The 23103-nt window shown below is 43.0% G+C and overlaps 1 protein-coding gene across 1 annotated transcript in view; it reads left to right on the plus strand.

The window, feature by feature from the left end:
• The first annotated feature begins 258 nt into the window (after positions 1-258).
• Positions 259-23103, plus strand: part of clstn3 (calsyntenin 3) — a 46805-nt gene continuing 23960 nt past the window's right edge. Inside the window, exons 1-5 of the mRNA XM_062971799.1 lie at positions 259-482; positions 13667-13789; positions 15716-15911; positions 18281-18489; positions 19726-19875. Of these exons, the coding sequence (XP_062827869.1) occupies positions 407-482; positions 13667-13789; positions 15716-15911; positions 18281-18489; positions 19726-19875 (754 nt within the window). The 5' untranslated portion in view covers positions 259-406. The remainder of the gene's footprint in view (positions 483-13666; positions 13790-15715; positions 15912-18280; positions 18490-19725; positions 19876-23103) is intronic.

Here is a 23103-nt window from a genome sequence, read left to right on the forward strand (position 1 = left end):
AACCGGCTGAGGGGGGAAAAGAAGGGGCCCGAGGCGGTGAGGAATGGTGGGAGTTGAAGTCCAAAACACCTGGAAGGAAGGCCCAAGTTGGCCCATGCCTGTCCTAGAGTGAGGATGGGGGCTTAGTCCCGCCTCCACCTGTTCTGCCCGCAAGCCCCGCCCCTCCCCGCCCCGCCCAATCCGGACCCCCCCTCTTTCCTCCTCCTGCAGCACCTGTCTCCCGCGCCCCTCGCATTGGCTGCGCGCTCCCATCAATCAGCGTCGGGCGCCGCTGACATCATGCTGCAGTAGCGGGGCTGGGCAGGGCAGGGCAGAGAAGGCAGCAGAAGAGAGAGAGAGAGAGAAGGAGAGTGTGTGAGAGAGAGAGAGAGACCCGTCCCTCCCTCCCTCTCTCTTTCCCTGCAAGATGGGGTCCGGGCAGCCCCTCGCCTGCCTCCTGCCAATGCTGCTCCTCCTCTCCGCCGGCGCCCTGGGCAACAAAGGTGAGCTGGGGTCCCTTGCTTCCCACCCACCCACCCATGTTTTGCCTCCCCTCCAGGCTGCATTGTGCCTCTCCCTCCCAGCAGTGCCAGATCCCTCGCCTGGAGAAATCTGAGAAGGTGGTGGTGGTGGGAATTGCATGGAGAGGATGCCAAACAAGCAGGGAGAGGTTGGGTTTTGGGCAGCTCCACATCCCAACATTGTGTGAGAGAAGGGGAGTGTGTAAGTTGGTGGCTCTCTATACAACAGGGTCTCCTGTACAAGGAGAAAGGCAAGGCATGGGTTCCTGGCTCCTTAGCCATGGTACGCCTGCGTTGATCCCCACACAATGTGTTGTCGAAGGCTTTCATGGCCGGGATCACAGGGTTGTTGTATGTATTCCGGGCTGTATGGCCATGTTCTAGAAGTATTCTCTCCTGACGTTTCGCCCACATCTATGGCAGGCATCCTCAGTGGTTGTGATCCCCACACATTCTGGTGGAGAAAACCTAGTCATGCTCCCCACCTAGTGATGCTCTTCACCCCATGAAGGGAGTAAAGGGAGTATATGAATGAAGAGCATCTATTGCCAGTCCTCCTCCCTGAAAAATTGTGTGTGCGAGCAAAAGGGAGGGAGTGGGAGCTCTGCAGCAGCATTAGGATTCAGCCTGCCTCTTGCTTTTGCGGACCATTCGGGACAGATCTTCTCCTATCTGTCAAGATCTTTCATGGCCGGGATCACCGCATTGTTGGGAGTTTTCCGGGCTTATGTTCCAGAAGCATTCCCTCCTGACGTTTCGCCTGCTGCACCTATGGCAGGCATCCTCAGAGGTCGTGAGGTATCTTGGAAACTCGGCAAGGGAGGTCAGACGACACAGAGAAGCCATTGAAATCCACAAGCGTGTGGACAATTTCAACAAAAAGGAGGAAACCGTGAAAATGAACACAATCCGGCTACCAGTATTTAAAAAATTCTAAAATCAGAATAGTGGATAAAGAACAACACTAAAAAAATAATAGAAGAATTCCAGACCAGAAACAATCAGGGCGAGCTAACACCTCCCGACAAAATATTCCCCCAGGCTGGAATCAGCCAGGCCTTGAAGCTGCAAGGGTTTTCAGTGCTTTTTTTTTCGTGTCAGGAGTGAGAGAATTGGCCATCTGCAAGGACGTTGCCCAGGGGATTCCCGGATGTTTTTGATGTTTTACCATCCTTGTGGGAGGCTTCTCTCATGTCCCCGCATGGAGCTGGAGCTGAAAGAGGGAGCTCATCCACGCTCTCCCCGGGTGGGATTCGAACTTGGTAGCTTTCAGGTCAGCAACCTAACCTTCAAGTCACGAGGCTTTTATCCCCTAGGCCACCGAAGGCTCTTTTTCAGTTCTAATCGAGGTGATTAATTGTGGAAAATGAACAAAATCTGGCTACCCGTATTAAAAAAATCTCTAAAATCAGGACCGTGAATAAAGAACAACACTCAAAAAAACTCTGTGTCGTCTGCTGTTATAGGTGTTATAGCGGTCCAGCATTTCCATGTTCTCAAATAATATACTGTGTCCAGGTTGGATCCTCAAGTGCTCTGCTATGGATGACTTCTCTGGTTGAATTAGTCTGCAGTGCCTTTCATGTTAAGCCTATGCATTGTTAGGTTTTGCATCTTAAGAATGGACCCATTAGGAAATGTGATTAGGATGTGCGTAAATTACAACTCTCAACATTCTGGATCAGTCGTCTCCCAATGCCACACTAATGTGACACTAGGGATTAGAATGTGGAAGGATTCTTTGGTCATTTGTGTAAATACGTAATGCGATTGAGGGTGGCATTTAATTTCATTGTACGATGTACAATGGCAATAACGTTATTCTATTCTGGGTTGCTGTGAGTTTTCTGGGCTGTATGGCCATGTTCCAAAAGCATTTTCTCCTGACATTTTGCCCACATCTATGGCAGGCATCCTCAGAGGTTGTGAGAAGCCATTGAAATCCGCAAGCATGTGGACAATTTCAACAGAAAGGAGGAAACCATGAAAATGAACAAAATCTGGCTACCAGTATTAAAAAAATTCTAAAATCAGGACAGTAAATAAAGAACAATACTAAAAAAAATATCAGGGCCAGCTAACACCTCCCAACAAAGGATTCCCTCAGGCAGGAATCAGCCAGGCCTTGAAGTTGCACAGCTTTTCAGTGCTAATGAAGGTGATTAATTGCAGCATTAATTGCCTCCAACAGAGAAGAGTTCTTTCTCTCACCCTGGACCTTCCACAGATATATAAACCTAGTTGCCTAGTTTCACAACCTCTGAGGATGCCTGCCACAGATGTGGGCAAAACGTCAGGAGAGAATGCTTCTGGAACATAGCCATACAGCCCGGAAAACTCACAGAAACCTAGATCTTCTCTTGTCCCTGGTTCTGGACACATGCTGGTCGCCGTGACTGCTGGCCTTTTTTTGATGGCAGGGACCAATGCTCGAGTCCCCAGGGAAGTGCCGAGGGCTCTTCCAGTGGCCAATGGAAACAGAGGAGGATGTATTCCTCCATCAATAGCTTGTTACCCCAGCAACAGGGGTATCTTTTTGCATTGCACTAACACTGCGACCCCCCCCTTTTCCATGTCTGAAAGAAAGAGACATCGGGGCTTAAAATAGGGACATGGGAAGGGATGTGCAGGAAACAGCTCAGGTTAGAGGTACGCACGGCAACCTGACAACAAAGGAGAGATGGTAGATTTTTTTTCTTGCTGGATCATTTTACATCAAGCCTGAGCTCAGCCTGCTGAGATGGGTATTTGGACTTACAATATGGTCTGTGGCTTCCTGCTGCATCATCCCAGCTCTCAGAATCTCTCCCAGATTGAAGTGGATTATATGGCAGTGTAGATGGAGTCTCTGTCGTTCCATTTTAAGCATCTAAAGAGCTGCATCTCTGGCTCTTCCACAACTGATGCTCCCTTGTCCCAAACCACAGTACTTCCTTATGATTCTCTGATTCCAACTGTGTCCTTTCGTGCCTACTTCTCAATTACTACTAGTACAGAGAATTAGCTCACTGGCACAAATCACCTAATCCAGCATGCTGTTTCCAATGAGGGCAGAACGGATGCATTCACAAGGCAAACATGAGTGCCTGCTATGCACCTCTCTCACTGCTAACCCCCCTGCCAAAGCATCTAGTATTCAAGGGCACTTGCTTGGATAGCAAATGGTTGTAGGTTTTGCTAGGACAAACTTGTCCCATTTTATCTTATCTGAATAAAAGCTTTTTTGATTGACAGTATTGTGTGAAAAAGATCTTGGAGTCCTCGTGGGCAACAAGTTAAACATGAGCCAACAATGTGATGCGGCAGCAAAAAAACCCAATGGGATTTTGGGTCCCATTGCATAAATAGAGGAGTCTAGTGTCCAGATCCAGGGAAGTCATGCTCCCCCTCTATTCTGCCATTGTCAGACCCAACTTGGAATACTGTGTCCAATTTTTGGGCACCTCAATTTCACAGAGATGTTGACAAGCTGGAATGTGTCCAGAGGAGGGAGACTAAAATGATCAAGGGTCTGGAGAACAAGCCCTATGAGGAGCGGCTTAAAGAGCTGGGCATGTTTAGCCTGCAGAAGAAAAAGCTGAGAGGAGGCATGATGAGGGCCATGTATAAATATGTGAGGAGAAGTCATAGGGAGGAGGGGGCAAGCTTGTTTTCTGATGCCCTGGAGACTAGGACGTGGAACAATGGCTTTAAATTTCAGGAAAGGAGATTCCACCTGAACATTAGGAAGAACTTCCTCACTGTGAGAGCTGTTCAGCAGTGGAACTCTCTGCCCCAGAGTGTGGTGGAGGCTCCTTCTTTGGAGGCTTTTAAATAGAGGCTGTATGGCCATCTGTCAGGAGTGGTTTGAATGCGATTTTCCTGCTTCTTGGCAAGGGGTTGGACTGGATGGCCTGTGCGGTCTCTTCCAACTCTATGATTCTATGATCGATACTAGAGCTAGTGGTTACCACCACCTTATCTTTGGGAGTGAATTCCATAAAACTAGAGGTTCTTTCTGTGCTGGACCTTCCTGTGGCTGGTCTGATGTATGCTTGCACATCCATGTTGTTTGGTAGATGAATACAAAGATCTCGTACTATAAGATGCAGATACAAGCTTAATTTCTGTGTATTATCTCTACACCCTGGAATTAGTATATATTGGGCTGTGTAAACTTTTCCCATTCAGCTCACAAAATGTTTACATAACTCCAGGTATATAAAATAGATATAAAAAATAAACATTTTCGGATCCTAAATCAACATCTGCAAGGCTTGCTAAGCAGCCTGATTTTTCTTTTTACAAAACACAGCTCAAGCATTTTCTGCAGAGTTGATCGTAAACACTGCATGTTGTTGCTAACAGATTTGTGTAAATGGGTGTTCTTCAGAAATCTTTTACTATTGCCAATTTTTTCGTAATCCCAACACTAAATTAAAGGCATTCCATTTGTGGTCAGGATCCATTGTTTAAGAAGCAGTAGCATAGACCAATAGTCTATGGGACATTCAAGGCCAAGGTCAGTTCAGACATATGGAAGCTGGATAGGCTGCTACTACCATTTCTGTGGCTAAGACAGCACATTTCCTTAGGCTGGATCTACACTGCCCTATATCCCAGGATATGGATTATATGAGTCTACATCGCCATATAATATAGTTCAAATCAGATAATCTGGATTTTATATGGCAGTGTAGAAGGAACCTAAATTGAGAGACTGCCCAAATGGTAACAATTGCATATCCAGGTTCCATATACAAGTCAATTTGTATGGTATGGTTGCAAACCCTGTGGCACCAGGACCAGCCTAAGATGATTTCTGTCTCTAGTCTTCCCACTCATTGACACCAACTCCATCTTCCTCAAAATATCACCTACGTAAGTAAGCCTATCTTGATTTTATGCCAGAACTGTGGATATCAGTGAGGCTCAAACCGCTGGATTGACCCAAATGGTTCAAATATATCAATGTGTACTTTACCACTCTTAAAGGGGCTCTGATTCCATACTTCTGAAATGGTTATGAATTATTGTCCTTGAAGGTTTTCATGTGAGATTCTTCAGCAGTGATGAACTGCTCTGTTGTGTGAGGGTCTGCATGACTAATGTGCTTTGCGAATCATAGAATCAGGGAACTAGTAGAAAGGACTAAAATGGTTACCTGGTCCAACCCTCTACCATGTAGAACACACAACTGAAGAGCTGGCCATCCAATCTCTGTCCAAGAGAGTCCATCCACAGTCCCAAGGCAAAGCTATTCCACTGTTGAACGTTTCTTACAGTAAGGAAAATTTCCCTGCTGTTTAAGTGAAATCTACTTTCTTGTAATTTGAATCCAGTGATCCTTGTTCTACTGTCCGCAGCATCAGAAAACGAGCTTGCTCCATCTTCTCCTTGACAGCCTCTGAGATATTTAAAGATTGCTATCAAGTTACCTCTTAGCCTTCTCAAAAGCTACACTTACCCAGCCTCCTAAGCTGTTCCACAATAGGCTTGTTCCAGACCTTTTGATAATTTGATCACCCTCCTCTTGACACACCCCAGCTTGTCAATACCTTTGTGCTGCGGTGCTTAGAAATGCACTCCAAATGAAGTCTGACCTCCTATTACTTCCTTCCACCTAGACACTGAGATCCTGATGATGCAGACATAATATTACTTTTGGTCACCACATCACACAGTTTCCTTATGTTTAATTTGTAGATTCCTTTTTATTGTGTCAGAAGCGACTTGAGAACCTACTGCAAGTCTCTTCTGGTGTGAGAGAATTGGCCGTCTACAGAGACATTACCCAGGGGACGCCTGGGAGGCTTCTCTCATGTTCTCCACAATCTATTGCTGACAGACGTGAGCTTAGCCCATCTCGTGGATTCGAACGGGCAGCCTTCAGGTCAGCAACCCAACCTTTAGATCAGCAGTCCAGCTGGCACAAGGGTTTAACCCATTGCTCCACCTAAGACTACTAAGTCTACTTTTTTCCTGTCAGGAGTGACTTGAGAAACTGCAAGTCGCTTCTGATGTCAGAGAATTGGCCGTCTGCAAGGATGTTGCCCAGGGGACGCCTGGATGTTTTGATGTTTTTACCATCCATGGAGCCCCTGGTGGTGCAGCATGTCAAAGCGCTGCATTTGCAGCCTGAAAGGTGGCAGGTTCAAATCTGGGGAGCGGAGTGAGCACCCTGTTAGCCCCAGCTTCTGCCAACCAAGCAGTTCGAAAACATGCAAATGTGAGTAGATCAATAGGTACCGCTCCGGCGGGAAGCTAACGGTGCTCCATGCAGTCATGCTGCCCACATGACCTTGGAGGTGTCTACAGACAACGTTGGCTCTTCAGCTTAGAAATTGAGTTGAGTACCAACCCCCAGAGTCAGACACGACTGGACATTAAGTTGAGGGGAAACCTTTACCTACCATCCTTGTGAGAGGCTTCTCTCATGTTGCCACATGGAGCTGGAGCTGATAGAGGGAGCTCATCTATGCTCTCCCCGGGTTGGATTCGAACTGGCAACCTTCAGTTCAGCAGCCCAACCTTCAAGTCATCAGTCCTGCAAGCACAAGAGTTTAATCCACTGAGCCACCGGGGGCTCTTACTAAGTCTACTAAGACCCCTTGTTCTTTTTCACTATGGTTGCACAGTGTGTTAAAGTGCTGAGCTGCTGAACTTGCAGACCGAAAGGTCCCAGGTTCAAATCCCGGGAGCGGAATGAGCGCCTGCTGTTAACCCCAGCTCCTGCCAACCTAGCAGTTCGAAAACATGCCAATGTGAGTAGATCAATAGGTACTGCTCCGGTGGGAAGGTAACAGCGCTCCATGCAGTCATGCCGGCCATATGACCTTCGAGGTATCTACGGACAACACCGGCTCTTCGGCTTAGAAAAGGAGATGAGCACCAACCCCCAGAGTCGGTCACGACTGGACTTAATGTCAGAGGAAAACCTTTACCTTTACCTTTTACCCATCCTGTCATCCTGTACCCAGACGTCACCCATCCTGTATTTGTGCATGTATTTTCTCCCTGCCGAAATGTAGTACTTTTTCCCCGTTGGAATTCATATTATTAGTTCTGAGATATGAGCTACTTCTGCCTATCAAGATGTCATTGGGGATTGGGACGCTCTGCTAAGGATAGTAGGAGTACTATTGCAAGGGCTGGTTTCTGTTGGGAGGCAGTTGCTTCCAAGGATGCCAATGCCTTCTTTCCCATAGCCAGCTGTCCCTCCATTTTGAAAGTCTTCAGGATGTTCCTAGGGATGTTTGGTTGTGAATGGAGGGAGGCACATCTCTATCTCTGAAGGATAAGCCTAGATAAAGGGGAGAGGGGAGGGGGTTGTAACTAGGCCATTGTGATCTAATCTCAAAGACCCTATTTGATAGGGATTGGTTGGGGGGTAGGGAGGGTGTGTTCATTTGTAATGATTTTTTCTTCTTTCCCCTTTCTCTACCCGCCAACCTCTTCTGTTTCTGTGCCCTGGAGGTTGTGTGATAAAGATTAATTTTCTATTTCTGGGCCGGTGACATTTTTCAGAGCCTTCTGTTGGCTGCTGCCTCAATGTTGAATTTGGACTGGGTCCAGGCAACAAGATTAGCACTTCGGGCAACGAGGAGGGGCCACAAGGAACGTGGCACAGGCAAGGACAGAACTAGGGACGCAGGGGCTGGGGGTGGATGCAGAGCGAGAGCACAATGCAGGGCAATTGGTGTGTGTTTTGCGGGGGACACACCAAGGCCTCCCCAACAAACCTAAATAGCGGAAAGCTCCCTCCCTCTTTCCCCTGCAGGCTTTGGCTTAGCTATTCCATGCCCATGTCTGGATCCTTCTGTTACCTCTTCTGTTGTTGAACGTGTGGCTTCAAAGCCTTTGAGACCAGGGACCGTTTGGTTACAAAACTCCTCAAAGAGAGCATGGCATGGGAATGACAATGACATCTGACTGGAAGCCATCAAAGCCTCTGTTTTAAACTGCCTGGCTGTGGCTTTTTCCAGATCTAACCTCTCAAGGTCCTTAAACATTTTTACTGAATGCAGGGTTAATATCACTTCCTCCCTTCAAGGACTTTCAAATTTTGGAACATGAAGTGTAGTAAAATGTATTGGTCATTATGATTCTCCATATTTTGTATAATAATTAGATGTGTTGTCGAAGGCTTTCATGGCTGGAATCACTGGGTTGCTGTGAGTGTTCCGGGCTGTATGGCCATGTTCCAGAAGCATTCTCTCCTGATGTTTCATCCACATATATGTGTTGTCTAAGGCTTTCATGGCGGGAATCACTCGGTTGCTGTGAGTTTTCCAGGCTGTATGGCCATGTTCCAGAAGCATTCTCTCCTGATGTTTCATCCACTTATATGTGTTGTCTAAGGCTTTCATGGGCAGAATCACTGGGTTGCTGTGAGTGTTCCGGGCTGTATGGCCATGTTCCAGAAGCATTCTCTCCTGATGTTTCATCCACATATATGTGTTGTCTAAGGCTTTCATGGCGGGAATCACTCGGTTGCTGTGAGTTTTCCAGGCTGTATGGCCATGTTCCAGAAGCATTCTCTCCTGATGTTTCATCCACTTATATGTGTTGTCTAAGGCTTTCATGGGCAGAATCACTGGGTTGCTGTGAGTGTTCCGGGCTGTATGGCCATGTTCCAGAAGCATTCTCTCCTGATGTTTCGCCCACATCTATGGCAGACATCATCAGAGGTTATGAGGTGTTGAAAACTAGGCAAGAGGGGTTTATATATACAGTAGAGTCTCACTTATCCAACATTCGCTTATCCAACATACTGGATTATCCAACGCATTTTTGTAGTCAATATTTTCAATATATTGTGATATTTTGGTGCTAAATTCGTAAATACAGTTATTACTACACAGCATTACTGCTTATTGAACTACCTTTTCTGTCAAATTTGTTGTATAACATGATGTTTTTGTGCTTAATTTGTAAAATCATAACCTAATTTGATGTTTAATAGGCTTCTCCTTAATCTCTTCTCATTATCCAAGATATTCACTTATCCAACGTTCTGCCGGCCCGTTTATGTTGAGACTCTACTGTATGTGGAATGTGCAGGGTGGGAGAAAGAACTCTTGTCTGCCTGAGGCAGGTGTGAATGCTGCAATTGGCCACCTTGATTAGCATTGAATAGCCTGGCAGCTTCAAAGCCTGGCTGTTTCCTGTCTGGGGGGATCCTTTGATTCATGTCTGGAATTTCTCTATTTTCTGAGTGGTGATCTTTATTTTCTGTCCTGATTTTAGAGGTTTTTTTTAAAGTGGCCCTGATGAAAAGAACATGAAAAGCACTGCAGACTAATTCAGCCATAGAAGTCAGCCATAGCAGAGCACTTGATGAACCAACCTGGACTCAGCATGTTATTTGAGAACACAGAAATGCTGGACCACGCTAACAACCACTGTGGTAGACTACACAGAGAAGCCATAGAAATCCACAAGCAGGTGGACAATTTCAACAGAAAGGGAGAATCAATGAAAATGAACAAAATCTGGCTACCAGTATTAAAAAAACTCTAAAATCAGGACAGTAAATAAAGACCACCACTCAGAAAACAGAAGAATTCCAAACATGAATCAATCAGGGTCAGCTAACACCTCCCAACATAGGATTCCCCCAGGCAGGAAACACCCAGCTTTGAAGCTGCAAGGCCATTCAGTGCTAATCAAGGTGGCCAATTACAGTATTCACACCTGTCGCAGGCAGATAAGAGTTCTTTCTCCCACCCTGAATATTCCACAGATATATAAACTCCACTTGGCTAGTTTTCAACACCTCACAACCTCTGAAAATGCCTGCCATAAATGTGGGTGAAACATCAGGAGAGAATGCTTCTGGAACATGGCCATACAGCCCGGAAAACTCACAGCAGCCCAATAATTAGATGTTTTTTACGTTTATATTTCATAGTGTGAATCTCTTTGAAGAGCTTTCTGATCAAAGTGAAGTTTATCTGCCTGTATGTCCATGTTATATAAAATGAAATAGCAGGGATTGGTTTAATTCCATTGAGATTCTAAGGAGAAGGCATTTCAAAGTAGAAATCTTTGCCCAGCCCATGACTGAGAAATAATGGCTGTGCACTTAAGAGCATTTGATACTGTCAGAACAAAATGGAATGTTAAAGAGATTAGATGCTTCCATTCACCACAGTATTAACCCCACAACTAATGATGTAGCCGGTATTGTGAAACAAGGTCTGAAAGCATAAGAAAAATGGAACAAATCTGAGTGCTGCTCTAGTTCCATGAAGATATTTGGGGTGTGTGGACAAGGACTGGAATATGGAAAAGAGAAGCTCTGCCAGTTCTCTCTCCCTCCTTCTCTGTGTATATGTGTCTAGTAATTGCTCAACATGCAATGAACTACAAAACTTCCACCAATGCTAGCTAGATTGGGTGCTCTAGTATTAAGCTCATCTTGATGGATTTAAAATGGTTTCATTCTGTTCCACTTGTGGGGTATCACAACCCCCATCCTGCTCTCAGTGATGGTAATTCAAAAATATTATCTCCTGGAGCATCTTGTGCTCACTGCCCTTTCTGCCTTGTTGGAAAGAAACCAAGTAGACTTGAGACGTGATGCTGGTGAGAGATCTACCATATCTATTCTAGTGATCATCCTGTCATTTGTTTTATTAGGTATTTTATTTTACAAATTCTGCAGAGAACTCAAGCCAACCTTAAGAAACCCCCTCCCTATTCATCTACATTAATCGTATCAGGCAAAGCCCAGGCTAAGGATCATCTGATGGTGAATCCTTCTTCATTCTTCTTGATCCCAGGTCAACCTCCATGAGTCCACCTACACTAGTGGTTCTCAACCTGTGGGTCCCCAGGTGTTTTGGCCTACAACTCCCCAAAATCCCAGCCAGTTTACCTGCTGTTAGGATCATGCCGGCCACATGACCTTGGAGGTGTCTACGGACAACGCTAGCTCATTGGCTTAGAAATGGAGATGAGCCCCATCCCAGAGTCGGACATGACCAGACTTAATGCCAGGGGAAAACCTTTACCTTTGCCTAGGATTTCTAGGAGTTGAAGGTCAAAACATCTGGGAACCCACAGGTTGAGAACCACTGACCTACACTGACCATTTAGTTTATTTATTATTTATTTACAGCATTTATATACTACTTTTCTCACCCATGAGGGAGTTAAAGCGGTGTACCTCAAATAATGGCAAGATTCAATGCCAGCATACATACAAAACCAAAGCATGATATCCACAACAATGACATGTAACTATAAATTAAAACCACTAAATCATATTAACATACCGTATATATTCGAGTATAAGCTGACCCAAATATAAGCCGAGGCACCAAATTTTACCATAAAAACTGGGAAAACTTATTGACTTGAGTATAAGACGAGGGTGGGAAATTCAGTAGCTATGGGTCAAATTCAAAAATGAAAATAGATATTAATAAAATTGCATTATTTGAGGCATCAGTAGGTTGAATGTTTCTGAATATTTATATGAAACTGTAATTTAAGATAATAATAAAACTTTAATAAGATAAGATTGTCCAACTCTGAATACCTATATACTCAAGTATAAGCCAACATGAATAGAAGCCAGCCAGGACCCTCACTCGAGTATAAGCTGAGGGGAGCTTTTTTAGCCCTAAAAAAGGGCTGAAAAACTAGGCTTATACTCGAGTATATACAATAAATCATATTAATGCAGTTTGAAGCTAGTTTCAAATTGCAGCAACTGTTTGAAAGAAAGACCTTAATGCACATAGAATAGTGGAATCATAGAGTTAGCAGAGACCACAAGGGCCGTCCAGTCCACCCCCCTGGTATGCAGGAACACAGAATCAAAGCACCACCGGCAGATGGCCATCCAGCCTCTGCCTAAAAAGCCTCCAGAGAAGAAGACTCCACCGCAACAGCTCTTACCACAGTTAGTTCTCCCTACTGCTTAGCTGAAATCTTTTTTTTTGCTACAATTTGAATTCATTGTGACCGAGGACTTCATCATATTGATGAGGTCCAGCATCATGATTCATCAATCTCCGTGGCGAATCTGAATGGCATTGGGACGGCATCAGGGCAAATCCTGGTGCCCTGGGTGCCAGCTGATGCTTTCCCATCCCAAGTGGGAAAGTGTTGCCCCTCTGCCGAAGCCTGGTTGTTCCTAACGGAAAACGAGGCAGCTTCCGTGTTGGTGGCGGCAGTGCCACACCACGCTGCCATCCCAGTTCACCCTCTGAGCCCCACCAGAAGTCACCCTACCTTGTATGATGGGCAGTGTGGGGCTGTATGAATGAACTGGGGAGGTAGCATCCTAGCATGCTTCTTCCTCCCCGTATGATAAGGCTGATAGTCTCCAGAGCAGCAGAAAACAAGCTCCCTCCCTCAACGTGACATCCTGTCAAATATTTAAATATCATGTCCCCTTTCAGCCTTTTTTTTCTCCAATCTAAATATACCTTGATCTCTAAGCCAATCTTCTTAGGAGTTGGTTTCTAAACCTCTGATTATTTTGGTCACCCATTTCTGATATATTCTAGCTTGTCAATATCCCTCTTGAATTGTGCAGGGTACCTGAACTGGATACAGTATTCCAGGTGAGGTCTGATCAAAATAGAATAGATTGGGACTATGTTTTCCCCTGATATCAAATCCTATCACATTGGTTTTATTATCTGCCACATCTCGCTGTTCACTCATGACCAGCTTGTGGTCGATTAAGATTCCTAGATCCCTTTTACTTGGGTTATTTTCAAGCCAGGTGTCTGTGCAGATTGCCCTCGCTCATAGCTGCCAATTGCACATTGGGACTCTTGGAACAATATACCAGATTGGCTAGTGTGCTAACCCTGTCTCTAAATCCAGTTCACTGTCATACTTGCAGCTAATTTACACCCTGTTGTTTGAAACTGGATATTCATCCCAGTCCTACAACGCTTTTAGCAAGATACACTGCCAAGTAAATGCATAGGATTGCATCCTTAATCATTGTGATCTCGGGTGGATGGTTGGGTGGATTAATAATGTGTATGCATGCTTTCTTTTTGTGGTGTCTCTTTCATAACCTGAAGAAAATGCAAAATACATGGAGGTTGCAATAAAGCAGTAAGGTGTAAAGACAAGATTATGATTGTCAACTAATACATATATCTGAATGATGTTCATCCTATTTGCCTCCTCTTCTCCCTTCCCATCTCTTGCAGCCAACAAGCACAAGCCCTGGATTGAAGCTGAGTATCAAGGTATCGTCATGGAGAATGATAATACAGTCCTGCTGAACCCGCCACTCTTTGCTTTGGACAAGGATGCACCATTGCGCTATGCAGGTACATGGGTGAAAGAGGGCTGGGAGACCTTACTTGTGGCCAACTGGGATCTGAACTAGGTCTAGGTCTGTTTTGAGAAATTTCAGCTGGAAGCTTCAAGGGTACATTGAGTGAAGGCATTGTACAGTATGTTTATTTTAATATCATGTAATCTAACAATCTAGTGTTATGAAATTACATTGGAATATACTTTACAAGTATATTCCATTGTTCATTTGTCATTCCAATACCTTTGCACTCATTGGATAGGAAGCCGGAGCAGAGTTGTTTCTTATTGAAAAGCTATTATACTTTGTTATAATGACATAATGCCCAGTGGCACAGCAGGTTAAACTGTTGAGCTGATGAAGTTGCTGACTGAAAGGTCGGCAGCTCGAATCTGGGGAGCGGAATGGGCTTCCACTATTAGCTCCAGCTTCTGCCAACCTAGCAGTTTGAAAGCGTGCAGATGTGAGCAGATAAATAAGTACTGTTCCGGCGGGAAGGTAACAGCGCTTCATGCAGTCATGCCGGCCACATGACCTTGGAGGTGTCTGTGGACAACGCCAGCTCTTCGGAGATGAGCACCAACCTCCAGAGTTGGACACGACTAGACTTAATGTCAGGGGAAAACCTTTACCTTTACTAAGGATGTGGTCTTAAATACATTTCTGATTTTTGCATTGCTTCTTTGTTTGTTTTATTTGCTAACTGGCATCTGAAGGAGCAATGTAGGTGGGGCGTCAGTGTTTGGAGAGAAAGGGTATTTGATACTTTGATCCCACAGTTGTTCCATCTGGACCTTTCACTCTTATGACTATTCCATTTAAAAAACATGCAAGGGCCAATCATATGTGTAACAGATACTAAAGGCATGATCCGGTATACTATCTCTGTGGACCATTCTACACTGCCATATAATCCAGATTTTCAAAGCAGATAATCTACATTATCTGCTTTGAACTGGATTATATGAGTCTACACTGCCATATAATCCAGTTTAAAGCAGATAATCTGGATTGTATATGACAGTGTAGAAGGAGCCTGTGTTACAATGCATATATTAAATGCTTGCCAAGTGATGCTTCTTGTAGGGTGACCAACTTTTGGGCATAAATTTAAGGGAGATTTAATCACAACAAATTTGTTGCATTTTTAGCAGTGTAGCATCACTCCATAAAAATGTTCATGACATTAGTTATATGAAAAATGTTTACATTGGTTCAAATACTTAAACCTTACCAAATTAGGACAAAAATGTGATTTACCCATACAAAAGTGTATGTTTATTCTAAAAGCATCAAGATGTTTAGCTTGTTTGATCTACAGTCAGGAGTTTGAGGTTAGATTACTTCTTCATGGAGCAGTATAGAAGTAGAAAGAGAGATATCAATGAGTGAGACAGGAAAACTCCCCACTACAAGCAAAAATATTGTATATTGGTCTTCTGCCAGCTTCTAGGATGTAAAAAGCAGTGCCAGGGGTTTGCCTGAGGCCCCTTATATCCACAATATCTGCTTTGAACTGAATTATCTGAGTCCACATTGCTATATAATCCAGTTCAATGTGGATGTTATACAGCTGTGTGGAAGGGACTTGTGTGATAGCATTTAATGAAGGTCCAGGAGAGATTATCCCATAACATCAGGTGGCAGCTTCATACAATGAACTCTCTGTGTGATTTCTCACTGTACTACTTGTAAACCAGTAAGAGCTGTGTTTTAGATATGAGTTTTGGTGGGGGGGGGAAATGCTGTTCATGTGACAAACAGACATGTCTGCACAGCCCAATGGATCACTCCTCAGTTACTGTAGAGAGTCCAGGTGACATAGAAGAGCTGCATCCAGCCATTAATGCAAGACATAACAAAATGCTTCCTTCCTACATGACTCCTTTGTTTATGTTTCCCTGTCTCCCCCTTCCTAATTATTTCTTCTGGGATGTAGGTGAAATATGTGGATTCCGGATCCATGGAGCAGGGGTGCCTTTTGAAGCAGTGATCCTGGACAAAGCAACAGGCGAGGGATTGATCCGGGCCAAAGAGCCAGTGGATTGCGAAGCTCACAAGGAGCACACTTTCACCATCCAGGCCTATGACTGTGGGGAAGGACCAGATGGTGCCAACACCAAGAAGTCCCACAAGTAAGGCTGAAGAATTATTAAATTCATTTTGGTGCTGATGCTTCTTTCTCCTTAACTTTTCAGGGTTTTAAGGGATACGGTCTTGAATTAAGCCCCACAGGGGGAAAAAAACCTTTTCATTCAGAAAAAATGCAGTATTGTGTATCAGATCCCCCATGATGTTTTAAAATCTATAGCAGTTGTTCTCAACCTGGGGTGCCCAGATGTTTTTGCCTACTGCTCCCAGAAACCCCAGCCAGTTTACCAGCTGTTAGGATTTCTGGGAGTTGAAGGCCAAAACCATCTGGGCACCCCAGGTTGAGAACCACTGATCTATAGCGTAGTTAGGTTTTGATCTAATGCCCTTCTAATACTGGTTTATTTTGGCTGTTCATACATTTTGTTAATGTGGTCCGTGTAGATTCATAGCTAATTTTCTTATGCTCTAAAAATACTTCGAACTGTAGGATGGAATTATGTGATGTCTCAAAGTGTGTATGAAACTGTGTTTTGTTGATATAATGTGACAGTGGTGATGGGATGCTTGACAGAAAATAGTGGTGGTTGTAGATGGAGAGACCTGAGCAATTCTGTGCCCACTGATTCCCATGTAAATGCTTTCTGTCCTACAAGACTCCCTCACAGACTCATTTCCACTTACTTCTAAAGATGACTGCAGAAAATATGGAGAAAAATTACCTGGGAAGAATGTATGTCAGTGAGGATTGATGGGCAGAGGGAAGACTTCACAGAAGTTTCCTCTTCATTACTATTACAAGGGAAACAAGCTTTTGGGACTGCAGTTCCTCTGTTCTTGTAAACATTTACAAAAACCCTATAAGATGGGTCAGTATTATTAACCTGATATTGGATGGTGATAGGTAGGATGAGGAATCTAATGCTGTATAAGACCTCTTCTACACTGCCATATAAAATCACTGTTTAGCAGAAATGTGTAAACCTGGCAAACCTGGAAGGTTTGAACTGGATTATATGGCAGTGTAGACTCATATAATCCAGATCAAAGCAGATAACTTGGATTATCTGATCTGATAATCTGGATTATATGGCAGTGTAGAAGGGGCATAAGACAACCCATCGCAGGTGACATTTGGAGTGAGAATAAGACCACAAGGAAGCTGTTTTATATGACAGCAGTTCTGGCCCTGTCCAGAGATGCTAGGGACTCAGTCTGGAATCTCCTCCATGCAAAACAAGCACTTCCCCTTTTCTGGCCCATAGCAAATACTCTTGCACTTTGGATCAGATCGATCACTTGAATGTTTTGACCAGTGATCACTTTTTGCCTTTAGCAAGGAAAAAAATCCCATTAGACCTCTGTTGATGCTTGCATTTTCTCTATGCCTTGATTGATTGGGGAGTCTGCAAAAATGTGATTCTAATATTTCTACTTTGAACTGTGGTTTCGTGTTCTTTGAGATTCTAAACTGTGGTTTCCAAACATTTCATGTTGATGACACACTTTTTAGACATGCATCATTTCGTGATACAGTGATTCAGTATTACTAGCAAACTAAAGGTTAAACCAATCTCTCCTAAGAGATAAACAGACACACATAAATTATAATTACAAAATGTATGCAGACACATATCTCACAAAAAAAAACATTTCATTGATGTTTTGAAAAAAATATGATTTATTGCTTATTTCAAATAGACCCGTTACATTTGCCTGACGAACCTACACACTGCAACTGACACACTAACGTGTTGTAACACACATTTTGGAAAGCTCTGTTCTGTTTCTTTGTAGCAACATGACTCAGCCAGGATTTAAATTTGTGCCAAACACAACCTTGGTTCAGTCCTGGGCTCTTTCATTACCAACTACAGTAGAGTCTTGCTTATCCAACATAAACGGGCCGGCAGAACGTTGGATAAGCGAATATGTTGGATAATAAGGAGAGATTAAGGAAAAGCCTATTAAACATCAAATTAGGTTATGATTTTACAAATTAAGCACCAAAACATCATGTTATACAACAAATTTGACAGAAAAAGTAGTTCAATACGCAGTAATGCTATGTAGTACTTACTGTTTCTACAAATTTAGCACCAAAATATCACGATATATTGAAAACATTGACTACAAAAATGCATTGGATAATCCAGAACGTTGGATAAGCAAGTGTTGGATAAGTGAAACTCTACTGTATGAAGCACATTAACAAGGAAGTATACTTCTGAGCAAGTGCAGAGGGCATTTCTCTGATCACTAGGTAACTACTTCTCACTCTTGTAATTTAGAAAGGAAAGCCATCGGAAAAATTCATTTTTTTGTAGTGAACCAGCAAAGTTCATGGTGTGGCATCTCTCTTCTTCAGAATGAGTTTGTGGGTTCAGTTCTTCATTGACTTTTTTTTGTTCAGGGCCACTGTTCATGTACGTGTGAATGATGTCAACGAGTTTGCTCCAGTCTTTGTGGATAAGCTTTACCACGTAGCGGTGACTGAAGGAAAGCTCTATGACCGCATCCTGCGCGTGGAGGCCATTGACGGTGACTGCTCCCCTCAGTACAGCCAGATCTGCTACTATGAGATCCTGACTCCCAATGTCCCCTTCCTCATTGACAATGACGGTGAGAGCATGCCACACAAATGGGAGACTACTGTTTTAGAACATATAGATTTTGAAATGAGTCGGATGCTGTGATTTTGAAGGGAAACTGGAAAATACGGTCTCTTGTTTGTTTGTTTAAATTGCAAATCAGCTTTTGGACTGGAGGAGTTGCAAGGCATGGGGTAGGACAAAATATGCATAATTGTCGTACTCTTTTCTTTCTATGTGGCTATTTATAATTTTCCTTGACAAGTTGTTTGTTCACTCAATACAGCCAAAGACCCCCATAGCTTTCTTTCACAAAGTGAGAAAGCAATTGGCAGTGGTTCTACTGAGTGGGACAGTGGCAGGACTATAATTTGTTAAGCAGTCCCTAGGTGCACTGCCACACTGCTGGTCCTGATCACAACCTTTTTAAAAATAAGATTTGTTCACATAATAATAATAATAATAATAATAATAATAATAATAATAATAATAATACATTTCTTATATCCTGCCTCCGTCTCCCCAAGGGGACTCAGCACGGCTTACATGAGGACAAAGCCCTAAAAACAACAGTTGACATATGCATCAAGACAATACAAGTTACAAAATTAAAATACATAGCAAGAACCAAACAATTTTAAAACTTTAAAGTAAACACATAACATTATTTCCAGCATGCTGATTTTTCCGGTAGATGAGTGGCAAATCTCGTGACTTTGTCGCATGTGAATGCTTCCTTAAACACTTCAGGGTTCAATTCAGTAAAAGATGGATGATCTACTGGATTCTGTGGAAGTTTATGCTGCAGTATGTCAATCTCAAGGAAAACCACCCCCTTCACGTTATTTCCTTTCTTCAGTAGTTATTGTGCTCCTTTGCTGTTTCCTTCAAAAAACATAAAAACATGACTGCTGCCACATAAAGTGCAGAGTGTCTCAAAGGATGGAAACAAGTTGACTCTGTTGCTTGGGTTATTACTGAAATTATTAGTAGCATGTGCCTTTCTCTTTCTCTCTCTCTCTGTTTTTCACTCCTTCCGTACTCATTTCCCCACACTATTTCCTTTCTTCTTTTGAAAAAAAACGTACATACAATGAGTGTACAGATTTTATTGTTTCTTTTTGCTTTCTCTCTCCCCCCCCCCTCTCTCTCTCCTTTTTATCATGTGGTCTCCCACCATATACAATTAATACTGCATTAGGTTGCCACTCTTGGTTTATTGTGATGTTCTTCAGTCTTGTAACTAAAATTTACTCTTTTTGGCCAGGAAACATTGAGAACACTGAGAAACTGCAGTATAGCAGTGACCGCCTCTATAGGTTTACTGTGACAGCCTATGACTGTGGCAAGAAACGGGCCTCTGATGATGCAGAGGTGGAGATTCAGGTGAAGCCCACTTGTAAACCCAGCTGGCAAGGTAGGAAGACGTTTTCACAGGTATATTTCCTTCCCCCTCCTCAATTGACTTTCCATAACCATTCCCTGAATTCTTTGATTGCCTTTTCAAAATCGTTCCTCCTTCCTTACCTTACGGTTGCCCTTTCACCTAAAAATTGCTTGGCCTAATCCATATCTCTGCATTCTTGTTGCACATAATATAACAATGGTATACAGAAATTTCATAGTGTTATACACCATATTTTCTCCTGAGTCCAAGAAAAGGAGGAATTTCTTTGAAGATGATACTCATCACCTAATATTTTGTAATTTTAAATAATAATTTTGCCTGATTAATTGAAAAATACCCTTTTAAATTTTCTTTTTCGTGTCAGGAGTGGTTTAAGAAACTACAAGTCGCTTCTGGTATGAGAGAATTGGCCGTCTGCAAGGACGTTGCCCTGGGGACGAGTGGATGTTTTTGATGTTTTACCATCCTTGTGAGAGCTTCTCTCACGTCCCCACATGAGGAGCTGGAGCAGATAGAGGGAGCTCATCTGCACTCTCCTCGGATTTAAACCAGCAACCTTTAGGTCAGCAACACAACCAGTCAGCAGTCCTGCCGGCACAAGGGTTTAACCCATTGCGCCATTGGGAGTTCCTTACCCCTTCTAATTAACAGAAAGGATGAGTTAATAAACAAATTGTGTCAGCTCTAATAATAAACATTCACACTAAAAACTCCTTGGATCAGGAACTTGTGTTACTCTGTATTTGGCATGTACACCGAAAGCACTATAGAAATAGTAGCCACAATAGTGGTGATGGTGACTAACTTTAAATTTTGCTAAAAATCTTAGTTTTTCAACACTTGAGGGTTAAGGGTGGGACAAGCCTAGTACTGAATATATCCTATGACCACATCAGACATAGTTTGAATCCAACCCAGGGAGAGCGCGGATGAGCTCCCTCTATCAGCTCCAGCTCCATGCGGGGACATGAGAGAAGTCTCCCACAAGGATAGTAAAAACATCCAGACGTTCCTGGGTAACATCCTTGCAGACGGTCAACTGTCTCACACCAGAAGCAACTTGCAGTTTCTCAAGTTGCTCCTGACATGGAAAAAAAAAATCAGACATAGTCTTCTCTGTGTCTTCTCCCCATTTCTCTATGCTGCTCAAACAGAGTCCCATGGAGTTCCTTACATGAAGGAGCCCAGAGTGCCTTTTGAGGAGTCAGGGGTTACCTGACTCCAAATGGCACAAAGTAGAGAAATGCAGGGGAAAGATGGACCTGAAGGGAGAAAGAATATGCGACAGCTGAAGATGGAACTCAATGGGAGGGAACAGAGTAAGACAGTTCTCTCCAATGCCCCACACTGCCTGTCACGTTTCCCTACATTCCCCCCATGCATGTGAGGAAGTCCCAATTCATTTATTTATCGTGCTAGAAGCAAACCAAAGATATAATTGTAATGTTTTTAAAAACACACAAAAAAAACTTGGCATGATACTAAATGTCCTTTGATCAGCAGCTGGCCACTTGGAGTGCCTCTGGTGTTGCCATAAGAAGATCCTCCATTGTGCATGTGGCAGGGCTCAGGCTGCATTGTAATAAGTGGTCTGTGGTTGGATCTTCTCCACACTCTCATGTCGTGGACTCCACTTCATGGCCCCATTTCTTAAGGTTGGCTCTGTATCTCGTGATGCCAGAGCGCAGTCTGTTCAGCGCCTTCCAAGCCACCCAGTCTTCTGTGTGCCCAGGAGGGAGTCTCTCATCCAGTGTTAGCCATGGCTTGAGGTTCTGGGTTTTAGCCTGCCACTTTTGGACTCTTGCTTGTTGAGATGTTCCTGCAAGTATCTCTGTAGATCTTAGAAAGCTATTTCTTGATTTAAGGCATTGGCATGCTGACTGATATCCGAACAAGGGATGGGCCAGAGATGTTACTGCCTTGGTCCTTTCATTATTGGCAGCTACTTCCCGGCGGATGTTAGTGGTGCAATACTGGCTAAACAGTGTAATTTCTCCAGTGATGAGGGGTGTAGACATCCTGTGACAATGTGTCATGTCTCATTAAGAGCCACATCCACTGTTTTAACGTGGTGAGATATATTCCACACTGGGCATGCTTTTCAGCAGCAAAGTGCAAGGGCAGATGTCTTCATTGTGTCTGGTTGTGATCCCCAGGTTGCAGGAAGTCCCAATAGAAACACCTTGTGTTTCTATTATCATTATTATCATCATTGTTTACAATATTAATATTACACCATTACTGTACGTGGTGATTTTAATTGGTTTATTTTTTATTGTGACTATTGGAAAAAGTCCCTCTTTAGGAGAAAGGCAGCCTACAAATGCAACAAATGTATCAAGTAAATAATAGCTACTGTATATACTCGAGTATAAGCCTAGTTTTTCAGCCCTTCTTTAAGACTGAAAAAGCCCCCCTCGGCTTATACTCAGGTGAGGGTCCTGGTTGGCTTATATTTGGATCAGCTTATACTCGAGAATATATGGTACATTTATTATTTTTCTCTATTATTATTGGTACATTTATTATTATTACATTTATTATTTTTCTCTATTATTGTTGCTACTATTACATTTATTTTACTCTATTTTTATTATTATTATTATTATTATTATTATTAATACATTTATTATTTCACTCTGATCTTATTATTATTGCATTTATTATTTTCCTCACTTATTATTACATGTATTATTTTCCTATATTATTATTATTATTATTATTACATATATTATTTTACTCTATTATTATTAAAAGGATACATAAGCACATGTACATTGAAGAAGATGAGAATAATGATTTGATCAGAGTTGGACAGTCTTATCTTAAATTTGAGCTTTATGTAAATATTCAAAAACATTTAACCTACTGAGGTCTCAATTGATGTAATTTTATTGGTATCTATTTTTATTTCTGAAATTTACCACCCTCGGCTTATACTGGGGTCAATGTTTTCCCAGTTGTTTGGTGGTAAAATTAGGTGCCTCAGCTTATATTCGGGTAGGCTTATACTCGAGTATATATGGTATTTCTCCTCTCCTACTCACTCCCCCTTCAGACTGCATGTGATTCAATGGGAGAAGCTCATGTTTTCAACCCACTTGTTCTTCAGAGTGACTATTGCCATACAGATGGGTGGGCAGTGAACAACTGTTGTTTTATTATGGGTTACTTTGGATGTGCAGGCAAGTATCCTATGACTGTGATTCTACTAGGCTCACCCACAAGCACAACCAA

The sequence above is a fragment of the Anolis carolinensis genome, chromosome 2, assembly GCF_035594765.1.
Source record: "Anolis carolinensis isolate JA03-04 chromosome 2, rAnoCar3.1.pri, whole genome shotgun sequence".
Classification (NCBI taxonomy): Eukaryota; Metazoa; Chordata; class Lepidosauria; order Squamata; family Dactyloidae; genus Anolis; species Anolis carolinensis.